Source organism: Ascochyta rabiei, chromosome 10 (genome assembly GCF_004011695.2).
Source record: "Ascochyta rabiei chromosome 10, complete sequence".
Lineage (NCBI taxonomy): Eukaryota > Fungi > Ascomycota > Dothideomycetes > Pleosporales > Didymellaceae > Ascochyta > Ascochyta rabiei.
In genome coordinates, this window is record NC_082414.1 from 1,535,526 (window position 1) to 1,563,136 (window position 27,611).

Here is a 27,611-nt window from a genome sequence, read left to right on the forward strand (position 1 = left end):
TACATCTGTTTCTGGGTAACACCGGCGGTCAGTCTCTTGAGACAGAAAATTCCAACGAGTAGAAGTCTTGTGGATTAATCCGTTTGTCTGATGTAAACTCATTCGAAACAAGGCTAAGATCCTATGCTATGCGACATTGATATACGCCCCTCGAAATCACTACATGCAATGAACCATGAGAAGCTATTATCTGGCCTCATCACTCAATGCTAACACAGCGTCTACCATCTGGGTACTGGCACCCAAATAGTTTTTCGGATCGCACAATTCCTGCAACTTTCTTTCGCCAAGCAGAGAAACCAAGTCACTATCTCTCACAAGAACTTGGTGCAGCGTTAATTTTGTCTCTATGGCGACTTTGCAGGCTTCATAGATCCTGTTGTGGCTCTGTTGACGACCGAGATGTGGGGCGAGACCCATCATGACAGCTTCGGCAACAATGAGGCCCCCTGTAGAGTCTAGATTGTGCATCAGCCGCTCACGGTCTACGTTGAGACCCGAAAGAACAAATTCGGCTTGGTGCAAGGAACCGACGGCAAGGACGAAGCTCTCCGGGACGGCCATCCATTCCAGGTGCCATGGCCCGGAAGCCCGTTCAAAATCAGCCACCATAGCATCAAGGCCGAGGCTGGCCTGGGCCCGAAGAGCTTTCGATGCAGCCAACATGAGTTCGCTCGAGATGGGATTCCTCTTCTGCGGCATGGTAGAAGAGGCCCCTCTGTGCGGCACGAATGGTTCCGCTACTTCGCCAACCTCGTTCGATGACATGATGATCAAGTCCAAGGCAACTTTTCCAAGAGAGCCTCCGATGAGGGCGAGGATGTTGATGATTTCAGCGACCCCATCCCTCGCGACATGCCAGGTCATAGAGGGATCGTTCAGACCGATCTCAGCGGCCAGATGTTTTCGGACCAGAATGCCGTCACTGCCGTTTCCAAGAGAGGCGAGGGTGCCAGCAGCGCCGCCATATTGGACAAGCAAGCAGCGGGGACGTAATTGCTGCAACCTTTCCCTGTGTCTCAGGAATCCGCTGAGCCAGGAAGCGCACTTGTACCCGAAGGTGATGGGGAGCGCATGCTGAAGATGAGTACGCCCAGCCATGGGAGCATCACGATACTCTTTAGCAAGTGATGTAAGTGCTCGGATGACCCCGTTCAATTTTACTTCAACCAAGTCCAATCCTGCCTTTATTTGGAGCATGGATGCAGTGTCCATGATATCCTGTGTGGTTGCACCCCAGTGGAGGTATTTTCCGGCTTCACCGCACTGATTTGAAAGTTGTCGCACCAAAGGCAAGATGGGATATCCAACAATTTCAGTCTCATCGGCCAGTCTTTTGATGTCGAGGGACGATGCGTCTGCTTTTGCGGTGATGGCTGTGGCTGCATCGTTCGGAATGACATTGCATTGCGCTTGCGCCCTAGCTAGAGCAGTTTCGACAGTGACGCAGTGTCTGATGTAACTTTCGTCGCTGAATATCTAATAGATTTAAGAATTGTGGTCAGTCATTTTGGACTTATTGTTACTCTGCACAGCAGTCAGACCAGATAGAAGTGCCAATACCTTCCTGACTTCACCTGTACCAAACATGTTTCGGTATAAGGCCGAGTCTATGGCGCTCGTGCTGCCAATGAAGCGCCTCGACATTGCAGATACGGTTTGTGACATTCGTGCACCAGGCGGTAGCACGCGTCGGCCAAGAATTCGGAGAGCAGCCATTGTAGATTTTGACGGGACGGCCCGGTGTAAGGTGTGCGTGAAGGGTGTGAACAATTGCGAAAAATTGCAACCCTGGTCATCTGGCTATAGCACAGGTCGTGTCGAAGTAGAGTTGCCCGACTGATTCTGAATCACTCAGAACATGAAATGTTGGCCAGCCCACAGCCAGCTCCAATCTGAAAGATCGTGGGTCATCTGGGGCGTCGTCCTGTGGTGGGGCATAACGCCAGTGAACGTGGGATGTTGTGCCGCAACTTCCCCACCAGTTTCCCCACATTCCGCTCCGCAGAAGGCCCTTTTTCCATCGAGAGATACACCGAGTAACCGCAATGATTGTGTCCCAGAAACAAATTCGTCAAGCAGATGTGCTAACGATAGCCCCACCCGGCCATTACCCAGACCCACAGGATGGGGACATCAAGCCCGCAAATGGGATTTTCAAAACGTCAGTAGTGCGGGCGTTGACAATTTACGCAGCTGTGGCGTTGCTTCTCCGCATGAGGAGACCGTAGCATATAGCAAGACCAAACTGCCTTATGACTGTGCAAGTTCTACCACGAAGACCCCAACAGCCTAACGATGTAAGTCTAAATACGTTGAAACCCTATAAAAAGAAAGGAAAGAGTCCCTTAAGCTAATTTTGAATATTGTGTAGTAATCTAACAAGCGAATACCAAGACTCGCAAGCTCAATGACTATCAACGACGGCGGCTCGGCAGGTATGAGCAACACATCTCTCGAAAACACAGCCCGCCATCAGACGATGGAGAATCATGCTCCTGCCACCGTTGAACCAACTCTCCAAGAACGCGTCCCAGCCACGGACCCGCAGAAGGTGTTCCACTATACAGACCTCCAACGAACTAAGCCAACTAGAGCCAATGACCCGTACGACTATCTCGTTGGCTTCGGCAACCGTCATGAGTCTGAAGTCATCCCAGGGGCTCTCCCTGTAGCCCAATACAACCCGCAGGACCGTGGGTTTGGGCTGTATACAGAAGGCCTAACCTATTCTTTCTTCGCAGCACCGAGACACAGCAACATGAGTACATTCATGTATCGAGCGCGACCATCCGCAGCCCATCGTGGCTACAGATCGGTCGACAGTAAATCCAACGTGGAGAATTGCTTCCTGTCGCTGAACCCAAAGGTCAAAACACTCCCAGCCCAGGCCGAGTGGTCGCCCTTCCCTCTTCCAACCGCGGGCGATGAGATAGATTTCACCGACGGACTGCATACGCTGGGCGGGAGCGGCGACCCGAATCTGCGCGAGGGCGTAGCGCTTTCCATCTACGCCTTCAACAAAAACATGGACGGCAAGGCGTACTGCAACACGGACGGCGACTTTCTCATCGTAGCTCAGCTGGGCAATCTGAACATCCAGACAGAGATGGGCAGACTTTTCCTTCAGCCCGGCGAGATCTGCGTCATCCAACGTAGTATTCGGTTCCGGGTCGATCTGGGCCCGGACGTCGCGGTCGCTCGTGGCTACATCATTGAGGTCTGGGGCTCGACGTGGGAACTGCCTGACTTAGGCCCCATTGGCGGTCACGGATTGGCCAACGCGCGCGACTTTCTCTTCCCCAAGGCTTACATAGACGAGGATCTCCACCGGGACTTTACCGTTGTCGTCAAGAATAACGGGCAACACATGGCTATTGATCAGGACCACAGCCCGTTCGATGTCGTGGCATGGCATGGAAATGCTGTTCCGTACAAGGTGAGAAGAGTGTACTCGAGTAGAGAGAGAGTGTGACTTAGCAAACACTGAGCTGACCAGGTCCACAGTACGACTTAACCAAGTTCGCATCGCAGAACGCCACATCCGTCGACCACACCGACCCATGCATCAACACCGTCCTGACCGCGCGGTCACGGGATCCCAATACGTCGCTCGTCGACTTCCTCTGGTTTGGTCCCCGCTGGGACGTAGCATCCAACACGTTCCGCCCTCCTTATTTCCACCGTAACGCCGCCTCCGAGTTCCTCGCATGCCTGTACGGCAAAGGCCTGAGTCGTTCGGACGATTTCCGGCCCGGTGGTGCTAGCTACGATAGGGGAAACACACCGCATGGAGGCTTTGACGATAGCTATGTTATGAACTCGAAGAAGCCGACCGTTAATCAACCGGAGCGCATCTTGGAAGGTACATCATCAGTCTCTCTCTCTCTCTCTCTCTCTCTGCTCAAACCATGCGATTGGTCCAGGGTCGTCGGCGTTAACTAATATCATGCAGAGCAAATGACCATCATGGTCGAGACCAGCAGGACGCTGCTGTTTACCGAATGGGCGCGCAAATCCTGCGGCGTGCTTCAGGAGCAAGGCACGAATCCCGCCGTGTGGGATAGGCTACCGGTAAGTGAAGCTACATCAAGCCGGCTGGACCGACGTTGGACTAATGTCTTTTCTACCTACAGGACAATTTCTCTGCCAACCCAAGGGTGAAGGAGATGCTAAAGCGAGCCAAGGAAGATGAGGCTGCGGAACGTGCTCGAATTGACTTTTACCACAACGTAAATCTTTGGAACAGAAGCTAAGTGGGAGCATCCAAGCATCTATGATGACTGTACTCGTGGTATAAGAGTATTGTAGTCGTATGAATGCAAAATGTTTTTGGGTTATTACTCCAATTCCACCATGCTGTCGGCCATGATGCGCAGAATATGTCGGAACTTGCGCCAATTCCACCGGCCTACCTCTTCCAATAGACCTACGTAATTGAGCAGGATGCGGCGGGAAGACATGTACCCCCCATGGCAAACCATTTTGTTGAAGGAGATAGGGGTTCCCTTGCTAATGAACCTGCTCGCCGCATAGGCCGGGTTGTTCTGCGACGGGCTCCAGCCAGGAAGACCTCCATCACCAATCTGACTCCAGTCGACTTGGTCCAGTAGTTCAAGAGGTGGCTCAGTGCCTCCTTGAAGTGTAGAGGGTGATGCGTACACGTACAAGCCGACTACGAGGGCGGCATTGAAAAGGGCGACCTCGGACATGAACATGGTCCCGTCCGTGATCCTTCTCTTCATCATGCAGACGTACACCTGCGCCGCATGGAGGCAGGCGCGTCTTGAGTAGGGGCTGTGCGCCCACACGAGGATCTTCTCGAGCGCGACCTTGGCCACCTTGACCCCTTCTCGGCCGGCTGCTAGCTCGAATAGGTTGAGGTTGGCCGACATATTCATACACATGTTATGCCACAACACTGTGGCATTTGGGTCACTGGCCAACAGTCCCTCGCCATGATAGATGTTGATGTCCCAAAGAAGTCGTACGAGGGCCGGTCCAGCGGCGCTATACTGAAAGGATTCTGCAGGATAGAGGATGTTTTTTTCAGGATCAGTGTCATGCATAAGATTGCTGGCCTTTAGGTCGGCGATGCAAAGCGAAGACGCCGAGAGCAGGGTGTGCATGGCGACGGTATTGGCGATCGACTGACACTGGAAGTCGGAAATGCACGAGTTCATGCACGACATGTTGATTGCCGAGGCGAGATCTTCCCAACCATTTGCGTTGGGCATATTGAACCGATGATTTGAGCAAGGGGCGTAGATATTCAATCGGTCGACATGAACGATGGGCTTCGAGCCCAATCTGGTTGCGACAAACGGACGGGTGGTATCGGGGTCGAGCAGGTGAAGGCCAATAAGACATATCGGTGCCAGCATAATGTTAGGTGTTTGTCTCGCGGAGAAAGTTGGCTCGTGTATGAAGGGAAACAGCGGGTGGAACCTCTGAAAGTAGTAGTCGATGCACACGGCGAGCGTGTCGACGGTGGGGAAGCGCGAGTTGCGTGACCACTCGTAGTCTCGCTCCTGCGCGGCGCAGACAGATCAGCGGGCAGTTAGAGAGGGGTAGGGAAAGAGGAAGAAGGGGGATGACTCACGGTGCCAAGGTTTGGGAGCATGAACTGGATAAGCGACAGGCGTCTTGCGTCGTCCAGGCCTCTCTGGAGTCCGTTGTTGGGCAAAGAGAGCAGGCTGCCATCATCGTTGTTGTAGTTATCGGCAGTTCGCGGAGAATATTCGGAAAATAGGTTGGTGCCCTTGTAACAAGCGGCATCGGTCCAGAGCGTCTGGATGAGGGACCATTGGGGCTCTCTCTTCTTGGGCCACAGCCCGGCCAGCTTTGTGAAGCGCTCGTCTGGTATGTCAGAGCCCAGGCTATGCTTGCGCGAGGGGATACTAATAGCGTCCGAGGGCACAGGCGGGCTCATGGAGAGCAAGAAGGCATCCCAGGGGTTCGAAAGGTCCGAGAGGCCCGAGAGCCCCGGAGACGATGGCACGGCTGGGCTAAGGGCGGACAGCCAAGCAGTGTTGCCCATGGGGTAGCGTCGTTCATCGGAGCGATCAGCTGATACGGCGCTGGCGGGGGTGTGAGGCAGACCCAGCACGGTGGAGAAATCATCAAGGCTCGTGAGCTGCTGCTGGGTCATGTCCAGCGATGCACTGTCCGCAGCGTTCATGGACTGGACAAGCTCGCTGTAACCGTCGGCGGGAGTGTCGCTGCGCTGAGGGGACCGCAGCGTCGAGCGGCGAAACGCGGGAGAAGCGCGGCCGGGTGGGCGGGGGCCGTCGTTGTCGTTGTCGTCGATGTCGATGTCGTCGGCTTCGTTGTCGTCGTCTTGGGCTGTGTGGCCGCGCACGTGTCTCTTGAGGACATCGCTGCGCGGCATGAGCATTGCGTCGTCTTCACTCGGGGCGGTCGAGGTGCGTGACTACATACCCGCGCGCAAATCGCTTGTTGCAAAATCGACACGTGTACGGCTTCTCACCAGTGTCTATTCATGTGAGCGTGGTCAGAGAAGGATGGCGACCGCTGTGATCTACTGTGCTTCACTGTGCTTCACTGTGCTCCGCCTGCTTGGGCTGTCTTACGTGTTCTCTCGTGTCGCTTCAGATGCTCAGTCTTGGAGAAGCTGGCGTCGCAGTACGAGCACCTCCGGAGAGGCATGAGCAGAGAGAGCGAACCGGTCCAACGTCGTCGAGCGAGCTGTGTTGAACTGCATGTGCCTGTGCATGAGGAGGTGCATGGGGAGCGCGTGTTGTGAGGTACATCTTTTGGCTTTGGATTCCGCGCCTTCCGGCAGATCGCGCCGTACCTCTTGTGTTAGCTAGCGGCCATATTATCCAACTGCTACGGTATCTACATGGCCTTGTCGTTCTCCATCCTCTACTTGTTGCAGGGGTGGTCTGGTGCTTGCTAGCGCGCCTCCCCACATCTTGGTGGCTAACACTACTTCGGAAACAGCTAGTGCCTCGTGGGTGCCCCTCTTTCCCGCCGCGCTCTTGGCGGCCGTCCATGACTTCACTGCTGTGTGCATACCTACACTGACACGTCTTGACCACTAACCACTACCATGCACTGACTTGGAATCAGACACAATCGACCCCAATTCGGCCTTTGCTAGGCAAGCTAACGCCACCATTCCGTCCTATTACTCTCGGATCAAAAGAGATGCCACTCCGAGGCCGGTGTTGTACATTTCGGCCGTAAAATTAGCTTGGTTCTTTGTGTTGGACCACATGGTCACGTGGACCATGAAAGAACGAGAACTTCCTACCTCGCACACATGCTGACGACCCCAAGCTCGTGATCAGACCGCTGCATCTCAGCCAGTAAAGTCGCCACTTGTCGTGCTCCCGTTGCGCCTGTCGGGTGGCCGAGCGCGATGGCGCCTCCGTTTGGGTTCACCTTGTTCACGTCGAGATGGAGCGCGCGCACACAGTAGACCATTTGACTCGCAAACGCCTCGTTGATCTCGAAGACTCCGACGTCGTATTGACCTACCCCCATGTATTGGTAAAGCGCCGGAATCGCCAGGGCTGGGCCTACGCCCATCTCATCCGGCTCGCATCCCCTCACCTGTGTGCCTGCGAAACGGCCTTCGAGCAAGTATCACCGAAGAGGCGCCGTCGGATATCTGCGATCTTGCCCATTTCAGCACACGGAACAACACTGCCGTGCAAAAATGCAGGCGACTGAACAAACTCACGAGTTGCCTGCGGTGCTTTGGCCTTGTTTGCCAAACACTGGCTCCAGATTTCCAAATTTCTCTCTACTCACGTTGGGTCGGATGCCATCATCCTGCGGCACGGTAAAGGTTGTCAGCAGCCCTTCCTTGTCTGTTTCGCTTGGAGCCTGGTAGGTAACTGGGACTATCTCTGACGCAAATTTACCTGCGTTCCAGGCCACCAGTGCCCTGTGATGACTCTGAAAAGCAAAGTCATCTTGCTCTTGGCGTGTAATGCCGTACCGTTGGGCAACACGCTCCGATGTCTCACCCATGGCCAAGAGACAGTCGGTGGCCTGCTTGACGTTGGATGCTCGGAGAGAAGGAGACACGTCCGTTGGACGGCCGCGAGAACCGTAGTTACGTGTCATGCTGTCCACCCCACCGGCCAGGGCGACATCGAATTGACCAGCCATTATGGCATGCGCCTGGTGCGTGATGGCCTGTAGACTGCTGGAGCACTGCCTGTTGATTGTGTGAAAGGTGGTACTGGCAGGGAAGCCGCAGTCGAGGAGTGCCATTCTTCCTGTCTTGGCGAAACCGAGTTCAGCCAAGACGTTGCCGATGAGGACGTCCTGCACGTCCTCTGTCTCGATCTTCGCTCTGATAACTGCCTCTCTCATCACCTTAGACGGGCCAAAACTCATCGTTAGCGCTATTTGGTGGGCCATTAACAACAGGATCTGCTGAGATACAGCAAGCTTACAGGTCGAAGTACATCCTCTAGCCAAGCGTCTTTGAAGCCTCCCTTGAACGCCCTGGTGATGGGACTTCGCACAGCCGAAAGGACAATGACATCAGTTGGACTCTTCTGCACAATGCTTCTCCCGACGGCACGAACCGACATGCTGAGATGATTAGGCTGGCATGTATAAGAGTAGTATTTTCTTCTCGCAAGCAAAAAATAAAAGATCAAAAATGGGCGGCATGCCGTGGGTTATGCGAGGTTATGGCTCTTGAGGCATCTTTAGTGTCGGCATGAGGGTTGAGCACGGGGCCAGGATGGAAGCTGGAGACCCCACATCACTGGTTGGAGGTATGCCATCTAGGGTTCCCGTGATACCACAGTAGATATCCACTGATGTGGGTTTCAGGTGTGGATTCGGAGCCCCCACGGATGCGGGGAGGCTAGTTCGCTCAGCGGATCCCAATTTTTATCCCACCGTAGTGGCTCCGAGATTTGCCACCATCGAGCTTGGACAAATATACAAACAGCCAGCCTCATCCTGCGCCTCACCAAATACTCACTACAGCCAATATGGCCGCCTGGTTCGCCAATGTCGAGACCTGTCGACCTGCTTTTGATTTGAAGCCCACACCTCGCGTGACCCACGGCCTGCGATTTCCTGATGCATGCGCTCAACACATCAATGGCGATTTGGCTTGTAGTACGGTCTTTATCATCGCCTCGGCAAGCTTGTCACGCAACACCGATGCTCTCGACAGACTAACTAATGCTCTGGGAGACAAGGTGGCCGGTGTTCATGTCGGCATCAGCTCACACACCCCCATTGACGAGGTCGCCGCGATTGTGGCCAAAGTCAAGGACCTCCATATTGACTGTCTCGTCTGCCTGGGTGCTGGTAGTATCACGGATGCCGCCAAAGTAATTCGCTTTGCCCTCGCCAACGTCGTCTTCACAGTGGCCGACATCCGTACCCTGCGGGGGTCCCGGCCACACAAACATAAGCTACCAAGTATCACGCTTGTCTGTATTCCGACGACGCTGTCTGGGGGCGAGTACCAAGGCATAGCTGGGGTCACGGATAACGAGACACTGGAAAAGATGCTGTTTGATCCCATTCGCGATCCAGATTTGGTCATCCAGGATCCCGAGCTCTGCTCAACAACACCGCAACGAGTTTGGCTAAGCACGGGTGTACGGTCGGTTGATCATTGCGTCGAAACACTGTGTTCGTTACAAGGCGATGAAACGGCCGATGACTACGCCCGCCGCGGGCTACGTAGGCTAGTCGAAGGACTGATTCACTGCAAAGAAGACGCGCGAAATCTCGAGGCCCTGCACCAATGTCAACTCGCCGTCACCGACGCCATGCGTGCAGTCTCGTGCGGTGTCCCCATGGGTGCGAGCCATGCGGTTGGTCACCAACTTGGCCCCCTCGGTGTGCCCCATGGCGAGACCAGCTGTGTCATGCTACCAGCGGTATGCTCTTTCAACACGCGAGAGCCTGCCAACGTGCAGAAACAAGCCAAGGTTATCCAACTACTCCTAGACATACCTGCGATTTCAAACTTATTGAAAACCAAGGGCGTTGATCCAGCAAAGGTGCAACTCGCAGAGATACTGGACGTTTTCCTGCGTCATCTAGGTATGCCACGCACCCTGACGGAAGTCGGTGTCGAGGGAGACGAGAAGCTGCGGCAGTTGGCAAAGAATAGCTTACAAGATCACTGGATCAAGACGAATGCGATTCCCATCACTAAGGAAAGCCAGATGATGGAGTTGTTGGCACTGGTTATCTAGCTTATCCATCCTCACAACATGTCCATACATAGATTCAGATTTGCACGTCGTACTCACATGCGCTGACCCATATTGACAATAATGCATAATTAGCTGTGAATATACTAGCAATCGCCAGACGAAAGCGGCCTCTGCTTCTGACCCGCCATGTCTTTCTATCGGGATGCACAAGGTAAACTCGTAGTCTACATGGGACATGTGGGTGAGGTGGGACATTTGGTTGATGTGGGGCAAACGGGGAAGATGGGGGCATGTGGGACATGTGGGAACCGGGTTACATTCTGTCGTGGATCCATTGGTCGACGGCGGTATCAGACTACAATCGAGGCGTAGCACGTAGTCAACTGTTTATCAAGAATGATGAAATTGATGTGGGAGCAGGCTCAGGGTGCCTCAAGTCGCAGAAGGGGGACCGGTTCTCTTTCATGGTTTACAATAGTCTGTCCTAGCCTTTATCTACCCTTTTGTTTGTGCTATTCGTAAGAGACAGGAAGGATCACGCTTCCGATCAATTGCCTCCTATTGAGTCACCTATGCTTCTTCCCCAGCCACCTGCTTGCTTTTTCAATATTCAAACAAACACACAAACAAACTACCGTGTCCGTGCGCGCAACGACCGGAGTCGCGCAACGACCGGAGTCGCGCAACGACCGAATCATCACAACTACACTATACTTTGACGCGTCGTAACTTAACAACTATAGCAGCTATTAATAAAGCGCTTATAGCAATTAATGTGCTAAAACTAGGCAAAAAACTTATATATTAGCATTTTGCTACCAGGTTTAGCGTTAACTGCGTAACTCTAGCTTAGAGACACAAGCACGTTTAGGACTCCTAGGAGACTAAGGACATTAACTAGCAACGTTTAACGCTATAACAGGAGATAGAGCTTATAAAGTATATAGAGTTGCTTAGTACTTATTACTTACTACCTACTAGAGAGATAATCCAGAATTTCGCGTTGCTAGTGGCTCAAAATCCAGTCAGTAAGAGCTGGGTTACCTGCTTTATTAACAAGTACTCTATCTATCTTATCTTACATTACTCTACTAGGATAGATTAACTATGTTATAATACTAATTCCTACAATAAATATATGCTCTACTTTAACCTGCTATAGCACAAAATCTCTAAATACTCTATTAAGGGTTGCTACATATATAATATAGATAAGAAGGGCTTTATAATTAGTATTATAGGTAGAATAAAATACATGTTTAGTAAGCATATGTAGATAAAGGGAGAGATTAAAGCATCTATCTAGGATAGTAACTAAGCTTAGTAGACGCTTATAGCGTGTGTGTGTAGTAATAGGATAGTACTACTGCTAGGCATTATCTATAAGTTAGCTAACGCTAGCATTAAATTAGACTAGGTAGCTGAAATTAAGCTAGGAAAACACTCTGTAATAGTTACATTATCTCTCTTAGGGTGGACAAATAGGGATATAGGCCTTGCCTGGCTTAAGCAGGTGTTTAATTGCTACACTAAGGAGAAAGCACAAAGAAAGTAGAGGCTTTTAATACTAGATGGCCACAGATCCTATGTAACAATAGACTTTATTAAGTACTATAATAACTACAAGATCCCTCTAGCTGTCCTTCCCCCTTACTTAACCTAAACGCTCTAGCTGCTTAATATAGTGCTGTTTAAGCCTCTATTAATAGTATACTTAAAAGCAGTTATAACATACATCTATAAGGCTTAAAATAACACACCTATTACTAGAGCAGACTTCTTCTGCCTATTCTAGCCAGTGTAGATGTGTAGCTTTACTAAAAAGCTAATACTTAAGTCCTTTAAGGCAACAGGTATCTATCTACTTAATCCTAACATTATCCTCTACCACTTTGTTAAAACACTAGAGAGCTTAGATTTAGATAGGTCCTTATTATCTGTTTATAGCAACAAGGATTAGCTTAAAATAGAGATGTTATTGTAGCATATAGTTAAAAACTAGAGTAAAAGTAACATTAAAAAGATAAGACAATTAATCTACTATATCTTAGTTAAAACCTTACTCCTCTAGTATAAGATAGATAGCCTTAAAAAGACTCTAAAGACGTAGAAGAAGCACAAAAAGAAGAGTAAAACCTTAGACTTATAGTAACAGCAGAAGTACTATAGTGGTGCAGTGTTCTAGTTGCCTAGAAAGGTTAACAAAGCACGCTTCTGTAAGCAAGTTAGACAACATAAGAAGAAGAAGAAGAGGCTTAGAAAAGCTACTAGTAAGGAAGTAGCAGCTGCTAAGAAGCTGGTTAAGGAGAAGGAGAAGGAGGAGAGGTGTATAGCATAAGAGGCAGCTAAGGTAGTATATAAGAAGAAGAAGGCTAATACAGCAAATTAGAAGGCTAAACAGAAGGCTAAAAAGCAGCATTAATAACAAGAGCTTAATGCTGCAAAAGCTATATAATTACCTTAAAAGGGTAAAAGGAAAGCTTTATAAGCAACCTAGCTAAAAAAGCATTAAAAATATAGTCTTAGGGATAATATTGGTAGTTATAGTCCCCTATTGCTGTCCCTAGCTCCCCTACTTAAAACCACATTACGTAGCCACAACATTAAGTTACTAGCCAAATTTAAATAGTACATCTTTTTTGCAAGTAATTAATTAGTACTACACTACAAAATTACAAAATAATAGCTGTTGTAGGTGGCTCTATAGCCTTATCTAATTTTGAGTGTTAAGGTGGTTTTCGGTTGTTGCGCGACTCCGGTTGTTGCGCGCACGGACACGGTAGCCAATTAAGGCTTAGACTACAATCAAACAAAAGCCTGCAGCCAAAAATTGTCAAACAAATCAAACAGAGGCCTGAAACTTTGTTTGTTTTGATTGTTGACAAGCTTGCTGTCTAGGGTACGATTGAGAATTGCACGAACCATAGGAGATTTCACGATTGAGTGCATAGAGTTGATTCCATCTAGTGCTTACCTCCTTGTACCTACGCTACTTGTACCTTTGTGCAGGAACCACCTGACCTCTAGATCCCACCATGGGCGACAAATGATGTGGGGCCTGGGTTTGCTGTGTCTCCCCACCTGCCAAGGATCATACATACCCCACAGATCAAGAAGATGTCCCCCGAATATTACACCTATAATCAACCTAAAATACTATCAGGCACTTTCATATACAAAAATCTCGGCGTTAGTAAGTTAGTTCTATCACAAGGCCGACACACAGCCTGAATGAAATGTCGTCCAAATCATCACCCACAATCGAACACCCATCCCTGGGTCAAATTAAGGGAGTCCTTCTGGAAAATAACACCATAGAGCAATTCCGAGGAATTCCTTTTGGCGTTGTTCCCGCGAGATGGGCTGATCCCGTTCTTCGGAGTGGAAGACTCAGCCAGGATACTTTCGACGCGACTCGTTTCGGGCCATCCTGCCCCCAGGGTGCTGGAGGACAAAAGTTCGATGCTTCGTTAGTAGGCAACATGCAGCTCCAGGCGGAAACTGTGATGCAAAGTGAGGCAGATTGCCTCAACCTGGTCATCACCCGCCCGACAGGGCTTGCCGTGGGTACTAAAGTCCCGGTGTTGGTCTGGTAAGTGCTAGATCCAGGGACACTGGCAATCGGCCATACATGACTGACGCCTGTGACTCAGGGTCCATGGGTCAGTCACTTTATTCCTAGAAGAGGCATTACTAAATCGAGTTTAGAGGCGCTTTTTGTGTGGGATGTAATGCGTGGCCTCAATACGGTAAGTGGCTTTCGAGTCGTACAATTACAAAAGTGGTCAAAGTTGCAGTGTTCAAGAAGCTCATTGTTTCCAGATCTCGCCAAAATTGTACAGTGTTCTTCGAATCAGGGCAGGCCAATCATTTGCGTCTCGATCAAGTAAGTATAATATCTGGGAGCAGCAGGTAGCTACAAAATTGTAGAGGACCTCCCTGATCTTGATACAGTTATCGACTCGGTATATTTGGCTTCTTGGCCTCCGGAAAAGCAGGTATCAGCGGGAATTTCGGCTTGAAAGACCAGATCTGTGCTTTCCAGTGGGTGAGTAATCCGTGAACATGGATAGACTCGATTGCGTAGGACATGACGCCTGATAGCCATGTTCAGATCAAACAGCACATTGAGGGATTTGGAGGATGCCCTGATTCTGTCACTGCCTTTGGAGAGTCGGCTGGCGCAAGTGAGTTGACCTTGAACCTAATCACGATCGCTCAACTAAGAACCATCCAGTTAGTCTTTCTACACTCCTCGCAACAACTGAGCCGCTCTTTTCTCGGGTCATTTTGATGTCGGGTGATGTATCGTTACGGAGACCGCGTACAGTCACATGGCAAGACGCCTTGCTCTGTGAAAATCTCAAGCACCTGAGCCTGGGAGGTCTCGATCTATCGGAGGCTATCGAGAAGCTGCGTGCAATTCCAGCTGCAGAGCTTGTTCAAACCATTCCTCTTATCCAACACTGGAGCCCGACTTTGGATGATGGGTTCCTCGCCGGTCTCCGAGAAGAGGACTTTTATATCGAGAATTCCTGGTGCAAACACGTTATGATGGGTGATATGGCCCATGATGTAAGTCACTCCGGTCGTGCCTGTACGGCGAAACCCACTGATAGATGCTTTGCAGGGTACAATTCTCCGTTCACAATATCTGGATGATCCGCAGGCCTACAAAAAGACGATGATTGCCTGTGAAGATCTCTTAGGAGCGAGCAAATCTCGCAAAATTCAAAACGCATATGACCTTGGTGCCGATGAACCGTATTCGGGCATGTTGAAGTTCGCCTCCGAGCTTCGGTTCTATCTACCCGTGATAGCAGCAGCCAAGGGGCTCAGATTTTCCAAAAACGTTCAGGTGCAAGAGTATCATATGGATCAGGTCAGTTAATAAGTACCATGATTGAATCGCTGGTATGTTGTCTGAGCTTCTATTGATCATAATCGGCAGACCAACCCTTTCGAAGGCGCCTTCCATGGATTTGCATCACATGTCCTAGATCTGGGATACTTGCTTCGTAACTTCGATCCATGGCTTAATGAAGCTGGTCTCAATTTCGGCAAGAGAATGCTTGAAAAATGGGTAGGTTTCGCATATGCAGAGGACCAAGGAAAGAGCAAAGCCCTTGCACTTGGGCCGAACCACGAGATAAACTACAGTAGCCCTGAAGAGTATGACCTGCGCCTTCGTCAAGGAAGGGCCAAAATGCTTCTTGAGATTGGCCTAGCTAAGTCCGTTGCTTTGGGAGAGCGGCTCCAAGGTGTTCCAAACCCTAGTTTATGAGCGCAGACGGTAGTTCCTCGCAAGCCTCTCTTTAATAGTACCTAGGTATTGCTCGTTCACAACAACGAAGTGACAGGAAGAACGGCTAGAGCGGCATGACAATAACGGTTATATCAACGTTGATGTATCTGCATGACCCAAATCTTCAGATGCCTCCTCGACCTGTCCTGACTGGAAGGGGTTAGCGCATAAAGCCCCACAGAGAAGTGGTACCTCCACTCCATGTGGGTTCCCCACAAAGCAGGCTCATATGGCCCATGCGGTCTCTTTACGTCGTCCCACGGTGGATGCTGGGCTTAAGCAAAGGTTCTAATAAGAGAGATGGAGCTCATTCAGACCGGAAACAGCATAACCTACAGATGTCTGTTCGCACTATCGAGATGGCCAACATATCCTGCAGAAGCCTTGGAGCGGTACGCTCGATGAGGAAAAATCTAGTCCCCAAGAAATTCACAATGCCAGCCTCTCGTGGTCTTGCCACAGGCACAACGGCGACAAAACTACCTCTGGACGGCATACGAGTGCTCGACTTGACCAGAGTCCTGGCTGGGGTAAGCCTGCCATAAACGCGAGGGGCGTTTTCGCCATGCGTGCAGCTGACTCATGTTAACGATTTGTAGCCGTACTGCACGCAGATTCTTGGTGATATGGGGTATGCTTCCAGTCCAATCTTTCCATTTTCGCGTTGATACTTCAACTGATAGAGACAGGGCCGACATCTTGAAAGTGGAGCATCCGGTCAGGGGCGATGATACACGATCATGGGGCCCGCCATATGCACCGCGTCTCGACAACGCCGACTCGGCGATCGGTACAGGGGAGAGTGCTTATTACCTCTCCGTAGGAATTCACTGTTGAATTTCCACAACAATCTTCGTTAACAACCAGGCCAGGTCAATCGTAACAAGAAGTCACTAGCGCTATCTTTCAAGGATGAGAGAGGGGCAGAGATACTTCGCAATCTTTCGAAAAAGGTTGACGTCGTCATTGAGAACTACCTGCCTGGCTCACTTAAGAAGTACGGCTTGGACTATGAGACGCTGAGCAAGCTTAACCCTGAACTGATCTACGCGAGCATCACCGGTTATGGACAATTTGGTCCGTACAGCGATCGAGCTGGCTATGATGTCATGGTCGAAGCGTAAGGTCTCCTTGCCAGTGTTCTATCACCAAATCATCGAAAGCTAACTTGGACATTTCAGTGAGATGGGGCTGATGCATATTACCGGCCCTCGTGACGGACCGCCAGTCAAAGTTGGCTGCGCCGTGACCGATCTTACGACCGGCATGTATGCGACTACTAGCATTCTTGCTTCATTAATTGAGCGAAGCTCTTCAAACATGGGACAACATCTAGATATTTGTCTCAGTGACTGCCAGGTTGCAACGCTATCGAATATGGCCCAGTCTGTGTTGGTAACAAACCAAAGAGACTCAGGTCGTTGGGGTACCGCGCACCGTGAGTAGATCTCCCTTCTTTCAGCGCCGACGTATACATTGACTCTCTTCAGCATCGGTGGTTCCATATCGATCATTTAGGACATCCGACGGTGATGTGTTATTCGGTGGAGGCAATGACCGCCTATTTGCCATCTTGTGTAGAGGACTGGGCCGACCCGAGTGGGCCATGGATGAACGCTTTTCTACAAACACCGCGCGAGTTCAGCACCGTGATATTCTAGAAAAGCAGATAGAAGACATCGTAATCACGAAGACTACAGAAGATTGGCTCAAGATCTTCAATAACACCGGATTGCCGTACGCGAAAGTAAACGATCTCTGGGATACGATGCATCACGACCATGGTAAGACGAATCCCACAATTGTCTCCTAGTTGTACTCCTATCACTAACTCATGAACCAGTGAGAGCCAGGAACATGATTGTAGAGATAGATCACCCTTCCTGTGGTCGAATGGAGCTCATCAACTCACCGGTCAAATACTCACGTTCGCAGCCAAACATTCGATCAGCACCGCCCCTGCTAGGACAGCACACTGACGAAATTCTAAGAAAAGAGCTAGATCTAGACGATACCACCATCGCCCTATTGAGAAAGGAAGAGGTTATAAGATAGATGTTCCAAGGGTACATTGCGACGGGAGCTGGATCTGTATATATACCCACTGGCCAGCCCTCAGGAGCATCTGGAAGCTAGCTTTTCACAACCCGCCTGCCTATAACCCCCACAGACCGCAAGACTAACCCTATCTAATTCTTTCGATTGACTTACTCAATAGATACATACCTTAGTTTTGGCAAATGGAGTCCAGACAGGCGGTACCTCACCTCCTCTTTCGTAGGTGAGTTGACAGTCGTGTGTAACTACGTTACGCTTTTTACTAACACTATCGCCAGCTGCTAGCTTTGCAAGAGCAGATCCGTATAGGTATGCCTACATGCAAGAGATCCACATTATCACGTGCGCTGGCAAAGACCGGTACCTGAAAATCGAAGCATCATGTACAATAATCAAGCTACCGGCAAATTTTTAAGCTGGATATATTTATACATTGTCCCCAATTTGTCACATACGACCATAGGACGTTGAAAACAAGGCTTCCCGTTCGCTCAGCCCTATTTAAGCAACGTACCGGCGGATTAGTAGTTAGGTGGGTGACCACTAGCGAATACCCGCTGTTGTATGTTTTTTTGGTCACTCTATTATGTCTGCCTACATTTGCACATGCTTCACCCCTCCACATTAAAGTCCCGACTCCCGTTGGGTTTGATATCAATAGTCTGACATGCAGACGCCATTGACTCGTGCTCATACTCAGTCTATCAAGAAATGCACACATCGTTAGACACATCTACTGCGTTAATAAGGAAGGCCGTAAGAATCAGTATCTTCTATGCGCTTGTAGGTGATTAAACGACGTTATACCAGTTGTGATAGGTTTTGGTATACTGCTGTGTACCTTAGTTGCATGTACAGCGTGTTTGTACATGCCGTTGAGGCATTGATTGATGGCTGGCCATCAGCATTGAAGACAACCGCACTGAAATAATAGGTAGATGTTCAGTCTTTAATAAGGACGTGTCTCCTTGTTCGATGTGTGTGTTCGTGAATGGAAAGCATTTATAAGGTTGACGGTGTTGGGAACTAACGGGGCGTTATAGAGAAATTTGCAAATGTCTTTCAATTAAAGCTTTCAATGTAAACAAACAGTAACTATGTCTGCTGCACAACCAGCTGGTCAATTTAAAAGAATCCATCATAGACTACACTCCGGACTATACGATACTTGTGTGCCAACTTCTGAGTAATGTACTAGAATTAGCGCGCATTACTGCTACAATTAACGCTATAACTATGCCAACACGTGTAGCAACAGATCATTAAGTGTAGATCATCCTCAGTGACACTAAGCAGAAATTCACCCATTAAATGATTCATCAAGTACGTCTTACATGCCTTCTTAGCAAATATTATTACTCAAAATACTACTACCGGTAACAAACCCATATTGTCTTCGATGTTCGCTATCAGCGTAGACTCGCCATGCCAACGCAAGTTAGGCAACACAAGTCCCTTCTGATATACGATACGAGAAATATATAAGGCAACCTTTCACGCAGCGACCGGCGAAGGTTACTATTATGCCCCTGCAAGAAGAAGCCAATGAGGATCTGACCAGCATGATCATTCTTAGCTTGTAGCTTTGTCATAGCCAATCAGAGTATGACCGGTCGACACTGGATATCGAGATCCCAACCAGCAAGAAGTCAAATGTTCAAGTCGAGGTTGTACATAAGCCTTCCATGTCTCCAGTATCTACATGAACGGCAGGTCACAACAACAAGAACACCCCACAGACTTCATCATGTCTTTGAAAGATTGTCACAGGTTTGTCTACCACGTATCTGTACTATGTTTTAACTCACTCTTTGCTAACGAAGTCTAAGCACTACAACCAGCACCGGCTCAGCAACAAATCTGGCGTCTCTTTCAAGCGGCGTCACTGATAACACCCAAGCTGGCACCAACGCTCCCTGTGTTGATACCCTCACCGGTCTTCGAGACTACAGTAGCATGTCGCGCTGGATCAACACGCCAAGTCATGCTGGTACATTTGCCGAACGGTTTTACGATCCGTTCTATCAGCAGAAGGAGGCTTATGGTGACAGCGGCAACGGTTGTTATAAGTGAAGGGGTATAGAGCTATGTGGTTGGTCGTTGAAATTGGGTTATGCTCCCTTCTATATGCTCCCTTCTGTGTCATATAAGATAGTAGATGGGTGGCGAGCACTTGTTCCAGCGCTTCAATCTTACAAAACACAAGATCATAGTCCCAGCCAGCTCATTCATCGTTACCCATGTGGAAAAGCTCTCCGAACCACACAAGTGGCTTATCAAATACACAACTTTTAGCTTCTGCCCGTAGATCATCGAACTCCTCTTCTGTCGAATGGTCAGCACAAGTAGGAAATCTTGCAAACATTATCATTTACTTCTCTGAAGTGGAAGCTCTTTCGTCTTGAAAACATAAGTCAGAGCCTGACTGTCCAAGCCAGTACGCTGGATATTCCCGCTTTTGGGTTCCCAATTAAGAGAGAACGGTGTCATGCCTCGCAATGCGACACGAAAGTGCTTGATAAGATTCTGAGCCGAGTGCTCCCACTCCTGCAACATCTGCTTTGATATGAACTTCACATTGGTAATACTATCAGTTGTCTGTACGCAACATTAGTGACCATAGATCATATTTTATAATCAGAGCACTTACTGCGCCATTCTCTACGCCAAGGTGCCTGTTTTATAGTCTATCGCTATACGAAGTTATGTGCAATTTTACTGACTTCTTCTGTTTTTGTTACACATACTCCACCGTGGTCAACAAGACAAAGACGGTAAGGTATACCTCGTACCAGTTCTTCTGTTTTGTGTTGACTTTGAAGATTTTGTCTACTACCTAGTTAAATAAACGTTTCTAAATTTTAATTTCCTGTTCTGTAGCACCTAACAGATCTACTTTGTTAATTAGTTTTAGTAATAATAGGATAGAAGCCTATAGTGCTTCTATAGCTAACTATATAGCATATAGCGTAGCAGCATCTAGGATTCTAGGGTAGTAATACCTACTATTGTTATGTTAGATTCTCCCTTAGTGTAAGGGTCTAAGGCTATTATTATAGGCTTAGGTAATATCCTAAGCACGTTGTTGCGCTGTTACGCTTCTAGCTCTTAACTAGGGTTATTGTGTCACGAGTATTCTCCCCACGCCGGGAGATACCTCGGCCAGGTCCCGGGCCAAGCCCGGAGACCCACCGGCCACACGCGTATATAATATTCACGTGCCTTGAAACTCGTCCATCAAGGATTCGTCTCATCTCTCAAAATACCACCTATTATTCGTCCCATTTCACTCTGCTCAATTGCCTGCCTACAGCGACCTCACATATTGTTGTAAAGAGTGTACAAGGCGATCACGAGGGAGGATAGGGTTGAAGAGGATAGCAGGTGTATTGACACCTTTATATAGTCCGGGCTGACTAGCCCCATGGTAGCTCGCCAAGACTGGCAGAGGTACCTCCGGGCCCAGCGCCTGACAATTGTAAGGGGGTAGCTTGTCTATATCACTTGTAGGTAAACAGAGATTACGTCGTCCTCTAGCCATTATTAATATCTATTTTCTGTAACTTCTCTGCTGCTAATAGCTGTTTCTTGATTTATTCTAAGAGGAGTATAAAGGATTGAAATTGATAGGGCACTGTAGGCAGGCGGCAGGCCATTTAGCAGAGTAAGATAGGATAGATAATAGGGGTTAATTAATAAGATAAGACAAATCCTTAATGGATAAGTCTTAAGGCCCTGGAATATTATATACGTGGTGTCCCTGTAGGTCCCCAGGCTTGGTCCAGGGTCCATCTGAGGTATCCCCAGACCAAGGGCAGGACACTCGTGACATGTTCTTACTAATAAAACGCGTGCATCAGGCGAGCCCGTGCATCACGCGCACGGACATGGTAAGCTTCCGCTGAAGTCGGGGCAAACCAATCAACCGAGGGTATGCAATTGCCGGTCTTGGCATCAATTCAGTTTGACTTGACCAATGTGAGAAGCTGCTTTGCAATTCGTCGCCTGCAGTAATTCGGTCCGTGACAAACATCTACATGTACCGGAAGAGATTCGGATATGCGGAAGCTGGAGCTTCCAGTCACGCCGCCGGAGTGAGAGTCATCCGGGGGCTTGCAACTGGCTGATTATTGTGGTGTGATCATGTTCAATCTTTTTCTCACCGTATCTTGCGGATGTAAAGCTAGTTGTGGAGGAAGTACTTAAGCAGCTGAGGTGGGTAGGGAAGAAATAATATCTGTACACTACTTCCTTTGCTTGATAACCTTGACGACGCAGATTATAAACGCAGACATGGTAAAGGCACATAAGCATTTCGACGATTTTGGGGGTGTCTCGAAGCCTTTCCGAGCTGAGGTTGAGCTCGAGGAAATGGAAATTGAAGGAACGATACCCAAGGAGCTTGATGGGACATATTATCGAGTGAGTCGCAGCCTGTATCATACGACAGCGACATGTGTCCAAAGTATGATCGGATGTAGACCGGAATCGTCGCTAAAAGCAACAGGTTATGCAGGACCCGTATTATGACCGCGACAGCTACCTTGGTGGTGCAAAGACTATACCATTCGATGGAGACGGGAGCATCAGTGCCTTCCGAATCAAGGATGGAAAGGTTTCTTACAAGCAAAAATACGTTTTGACAGAACGTCTTGTTGCCGAGCGAAAGGCTGGAAAGGCACTATTCGGCATGCTACAAAGTCCCTTTTCCCACCATCCCTGTGTACGCAGTGTCATCGACAACCTAGCCAATACTAATGTCATCGTCCATGCGGGAAAGCTTTTGGCCTTGGCAGAACAAGGTCCGGCGTACGAGCTCGAACCAAGTATGTTCGTCTGGATTCTACGAAAAAATTTATGAATCTAATGGTTGTCAAGACAGTTTGAGAACAATCGGCCATGAGCCGTTCCCGGGAGAAATCAGCCCGAATCTTCCCTTCACTGCGCATCCCCATGTACGTTGGTATGACATACACTATAACTCTGGCTGATTTTGGAACAGGTCGATCCCGCGACTGGTGAGCTTTTAGCCTTCGGCTATAACCTGCACGGTCTACTGAGCCCTGATGTGAGTGTTACGCATCACCAGAACATACCACAATGATAGCTGGTCCACAATAGTTATCTGTCTACTCAATCGACAAGAATGGCAAGAAGAATTGGCAGCGAGACTTTAAATTTGACGGGATCGTGGGAATGGTTCATGACTGTGCTATTGTAAGAATCCTGGTGCTGCTTAAAGGAGATGGTGATACTAAGTCATACAGACACAAAACTACGTCGTTCTCATGATGATGCCTTTCAACGTAGACTTCACAGACATTGAGAAAGAGGGCAACCACCAGTGGTAAAACAAACCCACTCAATTTTAGGATTTGAATGGAACTAAATCACGCTGAAGGTACTACGACGAAAAGATGCCAACCTGGTTTGCTGTCGTACCCCGGGATGAATCGAAGAGTGTTAGGTGGTTCAAGCACAAAAATTGCATGCCGGTTCACTCTGGTGCTTCTTGGGAAGAGGATGGGAAAATGTGAGGATCCATCCCTTACTATAGCGAGCTACACTAACGCCGAGTAGTTACTTCGACGCGACGGTGGCCTCGCACAATGCCTTTCATTTCTTGCGTAAGTCATAAACATATTCGGAATTGTGGTCACCTGCTGAGTTGAACAGCCTGCAAGAGTGGCGACAAGCGCATTCCGAATTTAGACCCAGCCGATATTACCGTCAACTACGTCAAGTTCTGCATAGACCCCGAAAGCGATTCTGATGAGATGCCTTTGGGAGGTACGTTGAGGGATTCTAACGAGGTCGATTGTACATTGCTAATTTTCAATTCTAGAGGTTCTGCTAGAAGTCCCATGCGAGTTCCCTCGAATCGACGAGAGATTCCTGACTGAAAAAAGTACTGCACAAGAAGCATTCTTATAGAGCATTAGCTAACGGTTTACACGAAGCTCGATACACGTTCCTGGATTGCTTCAGACCAGATGTCGCAGCGGAGAAGAACCTGTACAACGGTCTCAACACTCTTGCCCGCTATGACTACAGCACTGGTAAAACAGACTTTTGCATCCCTAGTGAGAACTGCCTTGTGCAAGAACCTGCGTTTAGTCCACGCACGCCTGACGCTCCAGAGGGCGATGGATTCCTCATCACCATGATCGACAACATCGAAACAGGCAGGAACGAAATCATCATCCTAGATACCCGGAAGTTCGAAGAAATCGTTGCTAGGATCATCCTGCCGTTTCGGTTGCGCAGCGCGGTACATGGGAACTGGGTTGATGCTGAACGCATAGATGGAAAAGAGCCCTTTGTGGAGCCTTTGCCCTCCCTCTACACTTTCCCACCACCTGAAAAGCTCAGATCTACTGCTTTCAATCTTCTCACTGCTGCTAGTTAGTTCTACTGTATATAAGATACCTATATCTTCCTGTAAATTAGCAAGACAACTGCCTATGCATTGGAATTGACGTATTGAGCCGTCCAGACAGTGATCTTTTCTTAGAATCATTATCACTATAAATAACACGAGAAATTTCAACGAGCTGTCATGTTCTAGTTATCAAGCGGGTGACTGAAGCCCCTAGATACGGCCAATGCACAGGTACGCAGAGACTCTTCTATTCATATAGATCTTGTACGAAAAGGTACTCAAAAAATTTCTACCCATAGATGATTCGCATGGTGCCTTTATACTACTTGTCTCGGAGAGGACTGGGTTGTCGTGAAACAAGGTACGAGAAAGTAGCGGGCTTGAGTCGGAGGTGAGTCGGTAAAAACTGACTCCCAAGGTCGGTTCGTTACATTCACGCTTGCTCTAGCAATAATAATATCATTACTTATGTTTAACAAAGAATAATTTTAGGTAAGAAGTTTTAGTTTAACGTAATCCATCATCGAGTTGATCACACTATCGAGTTGATCACCATGCCAAGACCACACCTCTTCCCACCAATCATCACCATGCCACAACAACCTGAATTCGAATCGCTTCCTCGTGAGGACAGGATAATCCTTGCTATCCAAGCTATGAAATCTGAAGCGTCACTAAGTCAGCGACGCGCTGCTGCTATCTACAACATTCATCAAAGCACAATCAGCTACCGACGCGCTGGTCGAACTCCACGACACAATACCCACCCTAACCAGTCAAAGCTATCTAAGCTAGAAGAGGAGACGATTGTAAAATACATAAGGAAGCTCGACGCACGTGGATTTGCCCCTATGTTTACCTACGTACGCAGTATGGCCAATCAGCTACTAGCAACACGTGGTGGTGGCGAGGTTGAAGTCAACTGGGTATACCGTCTGATTAACCGGAGATCTGATATCAAATCTCAGGTGACTGGACTACGGGATCACCAGAGGGTCCTGTGCAGTAATCTGGCTATTATTAGCCCCTGGTTCAACCTTGTACACAACGTCAAAGCCAAGTATAGCTTCCTGGACCAAGATACCTACAAATTTGACGAGACTGGCTTCCAAATGGGTATTGGTAGTCTGTTAAGGTGGTAACTGCATCTGAGAGACGTGTTAAGCCACTTGGAATCCAACCTGGTGATCGTGAGTGGGTGACGTTGATTGCCGCAATCAACGCTATGGGGGATGGGTGCCGCGGTGCTTTGTACCGCCAAGCCGCTAGCGATGTGCATTCAAAGCTCCATGCCCAAGCATTCTCATCATCACATTTCTAACGTAGCGCATTGTACATAATGTTTCGTGCGCGTCACTTACTGAACCGTACACCCTTCCATGTAGCCAACAGAACGTCCCAGCACTCTCGCTGCCAACACTCGCCTTTTGAGCTTCCACTGCAGTCGAAGTTTCGGTGGTCATACCTCTGGTATGGCAGCATCCTCGCCCTGGGGATATCCACAGGCCTCGGCGCCCGACATTTCGCAGCACCACTTGGTCTGCCTGAACCTGGATCGCGCGACGATGCGCTTATACTGCAGTCGCTGAACGCGGACGTCGATAAGCTTGACATTGTGAAGGAGCTGAGGAAGAAGAGCTACAGCGTACATTCAGATGTGCCGTTGTCAAGTGCAGCAGGTGTAGAGGTACCGAAGGCATGGCTAGAGATGGATCTTGGTAAGAGCGAGGTAGAGCAAGGGGGTCTGCTGAGTGTTATGAGCGGGACACGAGGATTGGGTGTGCAGAGAGCATTTTGGAATGCCGACACAAGAGAAATGGTCGCCGTCGTTTGGATAGGAGGGGGCCTGTCAGGCTGGCCTAGCGTTGCGCATGGAGGCGCGATTGCGACTATCTTTGAGGAGGCTATGGCAAGGATGGTCAGAGGGCCAGATGGGAACATCGGTATGCAATTGAGCTGGCAGCTGACAGAGACATTGCTGACTTGAGACACAGAGCAGGTCCACCGCCCAAGCTCACTAAAAGTAACGTACGCAAAACCCACATACAGCCTTGACTTCTACGTCTTGCGCGCCTCGTTTGCGCAACCAACCCTACCCCAAACCGAACCTGTACCGGAACCCGAGGCAGAGCCTACAAAGTCCTGGCTGTCTTGGTTGTCACCACAGAAGGACATGACAAAAAAGTCTGAGCCGGGACAATTGATCGAGATTATTGGGACACTAGAGAGCGTCAAAGGTGAACTCTGCGTCAGGGCCAAGGGCACGTTTGCTGCCCCCGCAATCACCAGTTGACAGGGAGAATATTGATGCCATATATCATGAAAACAACAAGTGGTACTGTGTAGGATTTGGAGCGTGCTGGGCACCAAATCAGCAAATCTTTGGATCTTGCAAGAAGCAGTAATCTTGAAACCATTTCCGGAGGAAGTCATTCACTACGACATCTTCGGTGTAGTCGGCGTAAGATCGAGTAGTAACATGGTCTACAACAAGAGCATACACTGCTATAGTATCCGGCAAAAGTATTGTATACGTCCGTGTTAACTGGAGATATAGGCCGAGGTTGTAGAGCTAAGTATTAGTAGGTTTTACCAATCAGCCCTAAGCATAATGATGACATAGCATATATGTGGGCTCTGCTTTGATAGAAATCTGTATAAAGAATTCTTTGCAGCTGGGCCACCGCACAAACATGTGCACTACTTTTGCCAGTTGAAGGATAAGTGGCCTTTGCGCTAGACAGTGACAGGTGGAGGCTGTGCCTGCAAGGCGCCACAGTCGTGCTGCGATCCATTCTTTCATTTGAACGGCGCGCTGCAAGTTCCAACGGTTGCCGTTGGAGCTTGCAGGAGCTTCACCTAGGCCGGGACCAGTATCAGCACTAAGACCCTAAAAGACTAGTCACAACGAAATTGACACAAGACGGCAATTTCATCCTTTCACTCATCATACAACGAGAATTTTCATTACTTCCTGTATGACAACGGTGAGATTGCACGAGAATGCTGCCCTGTTTTGCGCACCAACCCTGTTCTTGCACCCTTGTCTGGTGGCGTCACCAATTAGGTTGGACCGAAATGCCGGATCGTCAAAAGATCTCACTGAAGCCACAGCTACGTCAGTGAGAATGGCCATTTTGGGACATGCGTGGTGCAGCGTGCCAGATACGAACGCAGAGTTTATTTCGTGCGGTCATGCAAACGCTCGCAGATGCTGAGCAGAGGCGATGCAGGTGGTGTGGCTGCACCGTTGGTTGGTACAATGATACTCGCGACGCGCACGGCTGGCTATCGTTGCATCTCTTGGTAGAAGATCTTCTCGGAAGAGTTTCCAAGAGGCTGGTGACATTGTAACAAAAGACTGTCTCTTGAGGTGTTCCAGCCACAGCCCGTGCAGATCGATGTCGCATTGGGCAACCTCACGTTGCTTATGACGGCATACGAGTAAATAAGCATGTGGCGTATGACTTCGCAACGCGGGATAAACAAGGTCAAACCTTGCTTACATTACTGCAAAGAGATATCGTCCGTCTATCGCTGCCGTTTCAGGACGGCTAACAACGTCAGTTGAAAGAGCAGGTTTCTCGCGAGCATGGGCGTGTGCTGTTTGCGGTCACGCTGCAGGTTTGATTTGGGAAATTGGCATGCACGGTGCGTGCGGTGAGGTGAGGTGAGTAAGGGCGTGACGTCA

At 49.1% G+C, this 27,611-nt stretch overlaps 10 protein-coding genes across 12 annotated transcripts, besides 12 other annotated features; 6 read left to right on the plus strand and 4 right to left on the minus strand.

The window, feature by feature from the left end:
- Window positions 1-186: 186 nt before the first annotated feature.
- Window positions 187-1,719, minus strand: EKO05_0006628 (uncharacterized protein; the record flags this gene model as incomplete). Its single annotated transcript, XM_038940425.1, has 2 exons — window positions 187-1,479; window positions 1,564-1,719. The coding sequence occupies 2 exons, from the start codon at window positions 1,717-1,719 to the stop codon at window positions 187-189; spliced, it is 1,449 nt and encodes a 482-aa protein (XP_038798125.1).
- A 691-nt stretch (window positions 1,720-2,410) lies between these two features.
- EKO05_0006629 (Homogentisate 1,2-dioxygenase) lies at window positions 2,411-4,256 on the plus strand (the record flags this gene model as incomplete). 2 transcript variants are annotated; one of them, XM_038940489.2, is made up of 4 exons in its annotated part: window positions 2,411-3,439; window positions 3,508-3,865; window positions 3,956-4,074; window positions 4,137-4,256. In XM_038940489.2, 4 exons carry the CDS (start codon window positions 2,411-2,413, stop codon window positions 4,254-4,256), a joined length of 1,626 nt encoding a protein of 541 aa, XP_038798126.2. The 2 variants fall into 2 exon arrangements, with proteins under 2 accessions (XP_038798126.2, XP_059492824.1); XM_059636841.1 differs by having other exon boundaries at window positions 3,508-4,256.
- Window positions 3,878-3,902: a tandem repeat.
- An 84-nt stretch (window positions 4,257-4,340) lies between the features above and the next one.
- On the minus strand, window positions 4,341-6,397 carry EKO05_0006630 (uncharacterized protein; the record flags this gene model as incomplete). Its single annotated transcript, XM_038940503.2, has 2 exons — window positions 4,341-5,531; window positions 5,603-6,397. The coding sequence occupies 2 exons, from the start codon at window positions 6,395-6,397 to the stop codon at window positions 4,341-4,343; spliced, it is 1,986 nt and encodes a 661-aa protein (XP_038798127.2).
- Window positions 6,289-6,340: a tandem repeat.
- A 1,161-nt stretch (window positions 6,398-7,558) lies between the features above and the next one.
- Window positions 7,559-8,576, minus strand: EKO05_0006631 (Acetyl-CoA C-acyltransferase; the record flags this gene model as incomplete). The annotated part of the gene is made up of 3 exons (XM_059636842.1): window positions 7,559-7,646; window positions 7,712-8,355; window positions 8,436-8,576. The coding sequence occupies 3 exons, from the start codon at window positions 8,574-8,576 to the stop codon at window positions 7,559-7,561; spliced, it is 873 nt and encodes a 290-aa protein (XP_059492825.1).
- A 411-nt stretch (window positions 8,577-8,987) lies between these two features.
- On the plus strand, window positions 8,988-10,214 carry EKO05_0006632 (uncharacterized protein; the record flags this gene model as incomplete). Its single annotated transcript, XM_038946172.1, has 1 exon — window positions 8,988-10,214. The coding sequence occupies one exon, from the start codon at window positions 8,988-8,990 to the stop codon at window positions 10,212-10,214; it is 1,227 nt and encodes a 408-aa protein (XP_038798129.1).
- Window positions 10,215-10,786: 572 nt separating this feature from the next.
- Window positions 10,787-10,807: a tandem repeat.
- Window positions 10,807-12,957: a mobile genetic element.
- A 454-nt stretch (window positions 12,958-13,411) lies between these two features.
- Window positions 13,412-15,459, plus strand: EKO05_0006633 (uncharacterized protein; the record flags this gene model as incomplete). The annotated part of the gene is made up of 9 exons (XM_038940521.1): window positions 13,412-13,767; window positions 13,829-13,837; window positions 13,884-13,924; window positions 13,998-14,061; window positions 14,130-14,223; window positions 14,290-14,362; window positions 14,413-14,750; window positions 14,806-15,057; window positions 15,127-15,459. The coding sequence occupies 9 exons, from the start codon at window positions 13,412-13,414 to the stop codon at window positions 15,457-15,459; spliced, it is 1,560 nt and encodes a 519-aa protein (XP_038798130.1).
- Window positions 15,460-15,914: 455 nt separating this feature from the next.
- EKO05_0006634 (Succinate--hydroxymethylglutarate CoA-transferase) lies at window positions 15,915-17,535 on the plus strand (the record flags this gene model as incomplete). Of its 2 annotated transcripts, XM_038940296.1 has the most annotated exons (7): window positions 15,915-16,010; window positions 16,080-16,111; window positions 16,170-16,299; window positions 16,353-16,600; window positions 16,662-16,918; window positions 16,971-17,264; window positions 17,324-17,535. In XM_038940296.1, the coding sequence occupies 7 exons, from the start codon at window positions 15,915-15,917 to the stop codon at window positions 17,533-17,535; spliced, it is 1,269 nt and encodes a 422-aa protein (XP_038798131.1). The 2 variants fall into 2 exon arrangements, with proteins under 2 accessions (XP_038798131.1, XP_059492826.1); XM_059636843.1 differs by having other exon boundaries at window positions 15,915-16,299.
- A 2,834-nt stretch (window positions 17,536-20,369) lies between these two features.
- Window positions 20,370-20,661: a mobile genetic element.
- Window position 20,662: 1 nt separating this feature from the next.
- Window positions 20,663-20,861: a mobile genetic element.
- On the minus strand, window positions 20,846-21,079 carry EKO05_0006635 (uncharacterized protein; the record flags this gene model as incomplete). The annotated part of the gene is made up of 1 exon (XM_059636844.1): window positions 20,846-21,079. The coding sequence occupies one exon, from the start codon at window positions 21,077-21,079 to the stop codon at window positions 20,846-20,848; it is 234 nt and encodes a 77-aa protein (XP_059492827.1).
- Window positions 20,864-20,945: a mobile genetic element.
- Window positions 20,929-21,041: a mobile genetic element.
- Window positions 21,014-21,370: a mobile genetic element.
- Window positions 21,371-21,387: 17 nt separating this feature from the next.
- Window positions 21,388-21,430: a mobile genetic element.
- Window positions 21,431-21,831: 401 nt separating this feature from the next.
- EKO05_0006636 (uncharacterized protein) lies at window positions 21,832-23,947 on the plus strand (the record flags this gene model as incomplete). The annotated part of the gene is made up of 11 exons (XM_038940355.1): window positions 21,832-21,960; window positions 22,046-22,364; window positions 22,417-22,493; window positions 22,541-22,606; window positions 22,660-22,755; window positions 22,806-22,885; window positions 22,940-23,071; window positions 23,119-23,165; window positions 23,215-23,328; window positions 23,384-23,446; window positions 23,499-23,947. The coding sequence occupies 11 exons, from the start codon at window positions 21,832-21,834 to the stop codon at window positions 23,945-23,947; spliced, it is 1,572 nt and encodes a 523-aa protein (XP_038798133.1).
- A 480-nt stretch (window positions 23,948-24,427) lies between these two features.
- Window positions 24,428-25,151: a mobile genetic element.
- Window positions 24,545-25,047: a mobile genetic element.
- Window positions 25,152-25,259: 108 nt separating the features above from the next.
- Window positions 25,260-26,213, plus strand: EKO05_0006637 (uncharacterized protein; the record flags this gene model as incomplete). Its single annotated transcript, XM_038940623.2, has 2 exons — window positions 25,260-25,863; window positions 25,915-26,213. 2 exons carry the CDS (start codon window positions 25,260-25,262, stop codon window positions 26,211-26,213), a joined length of 903 nt encoding a protein of 300 aa, XP_038798134.2.
- Between the last annotated feature and the right edge of the window lie 1,398 nt (window positions 26,214-27,611).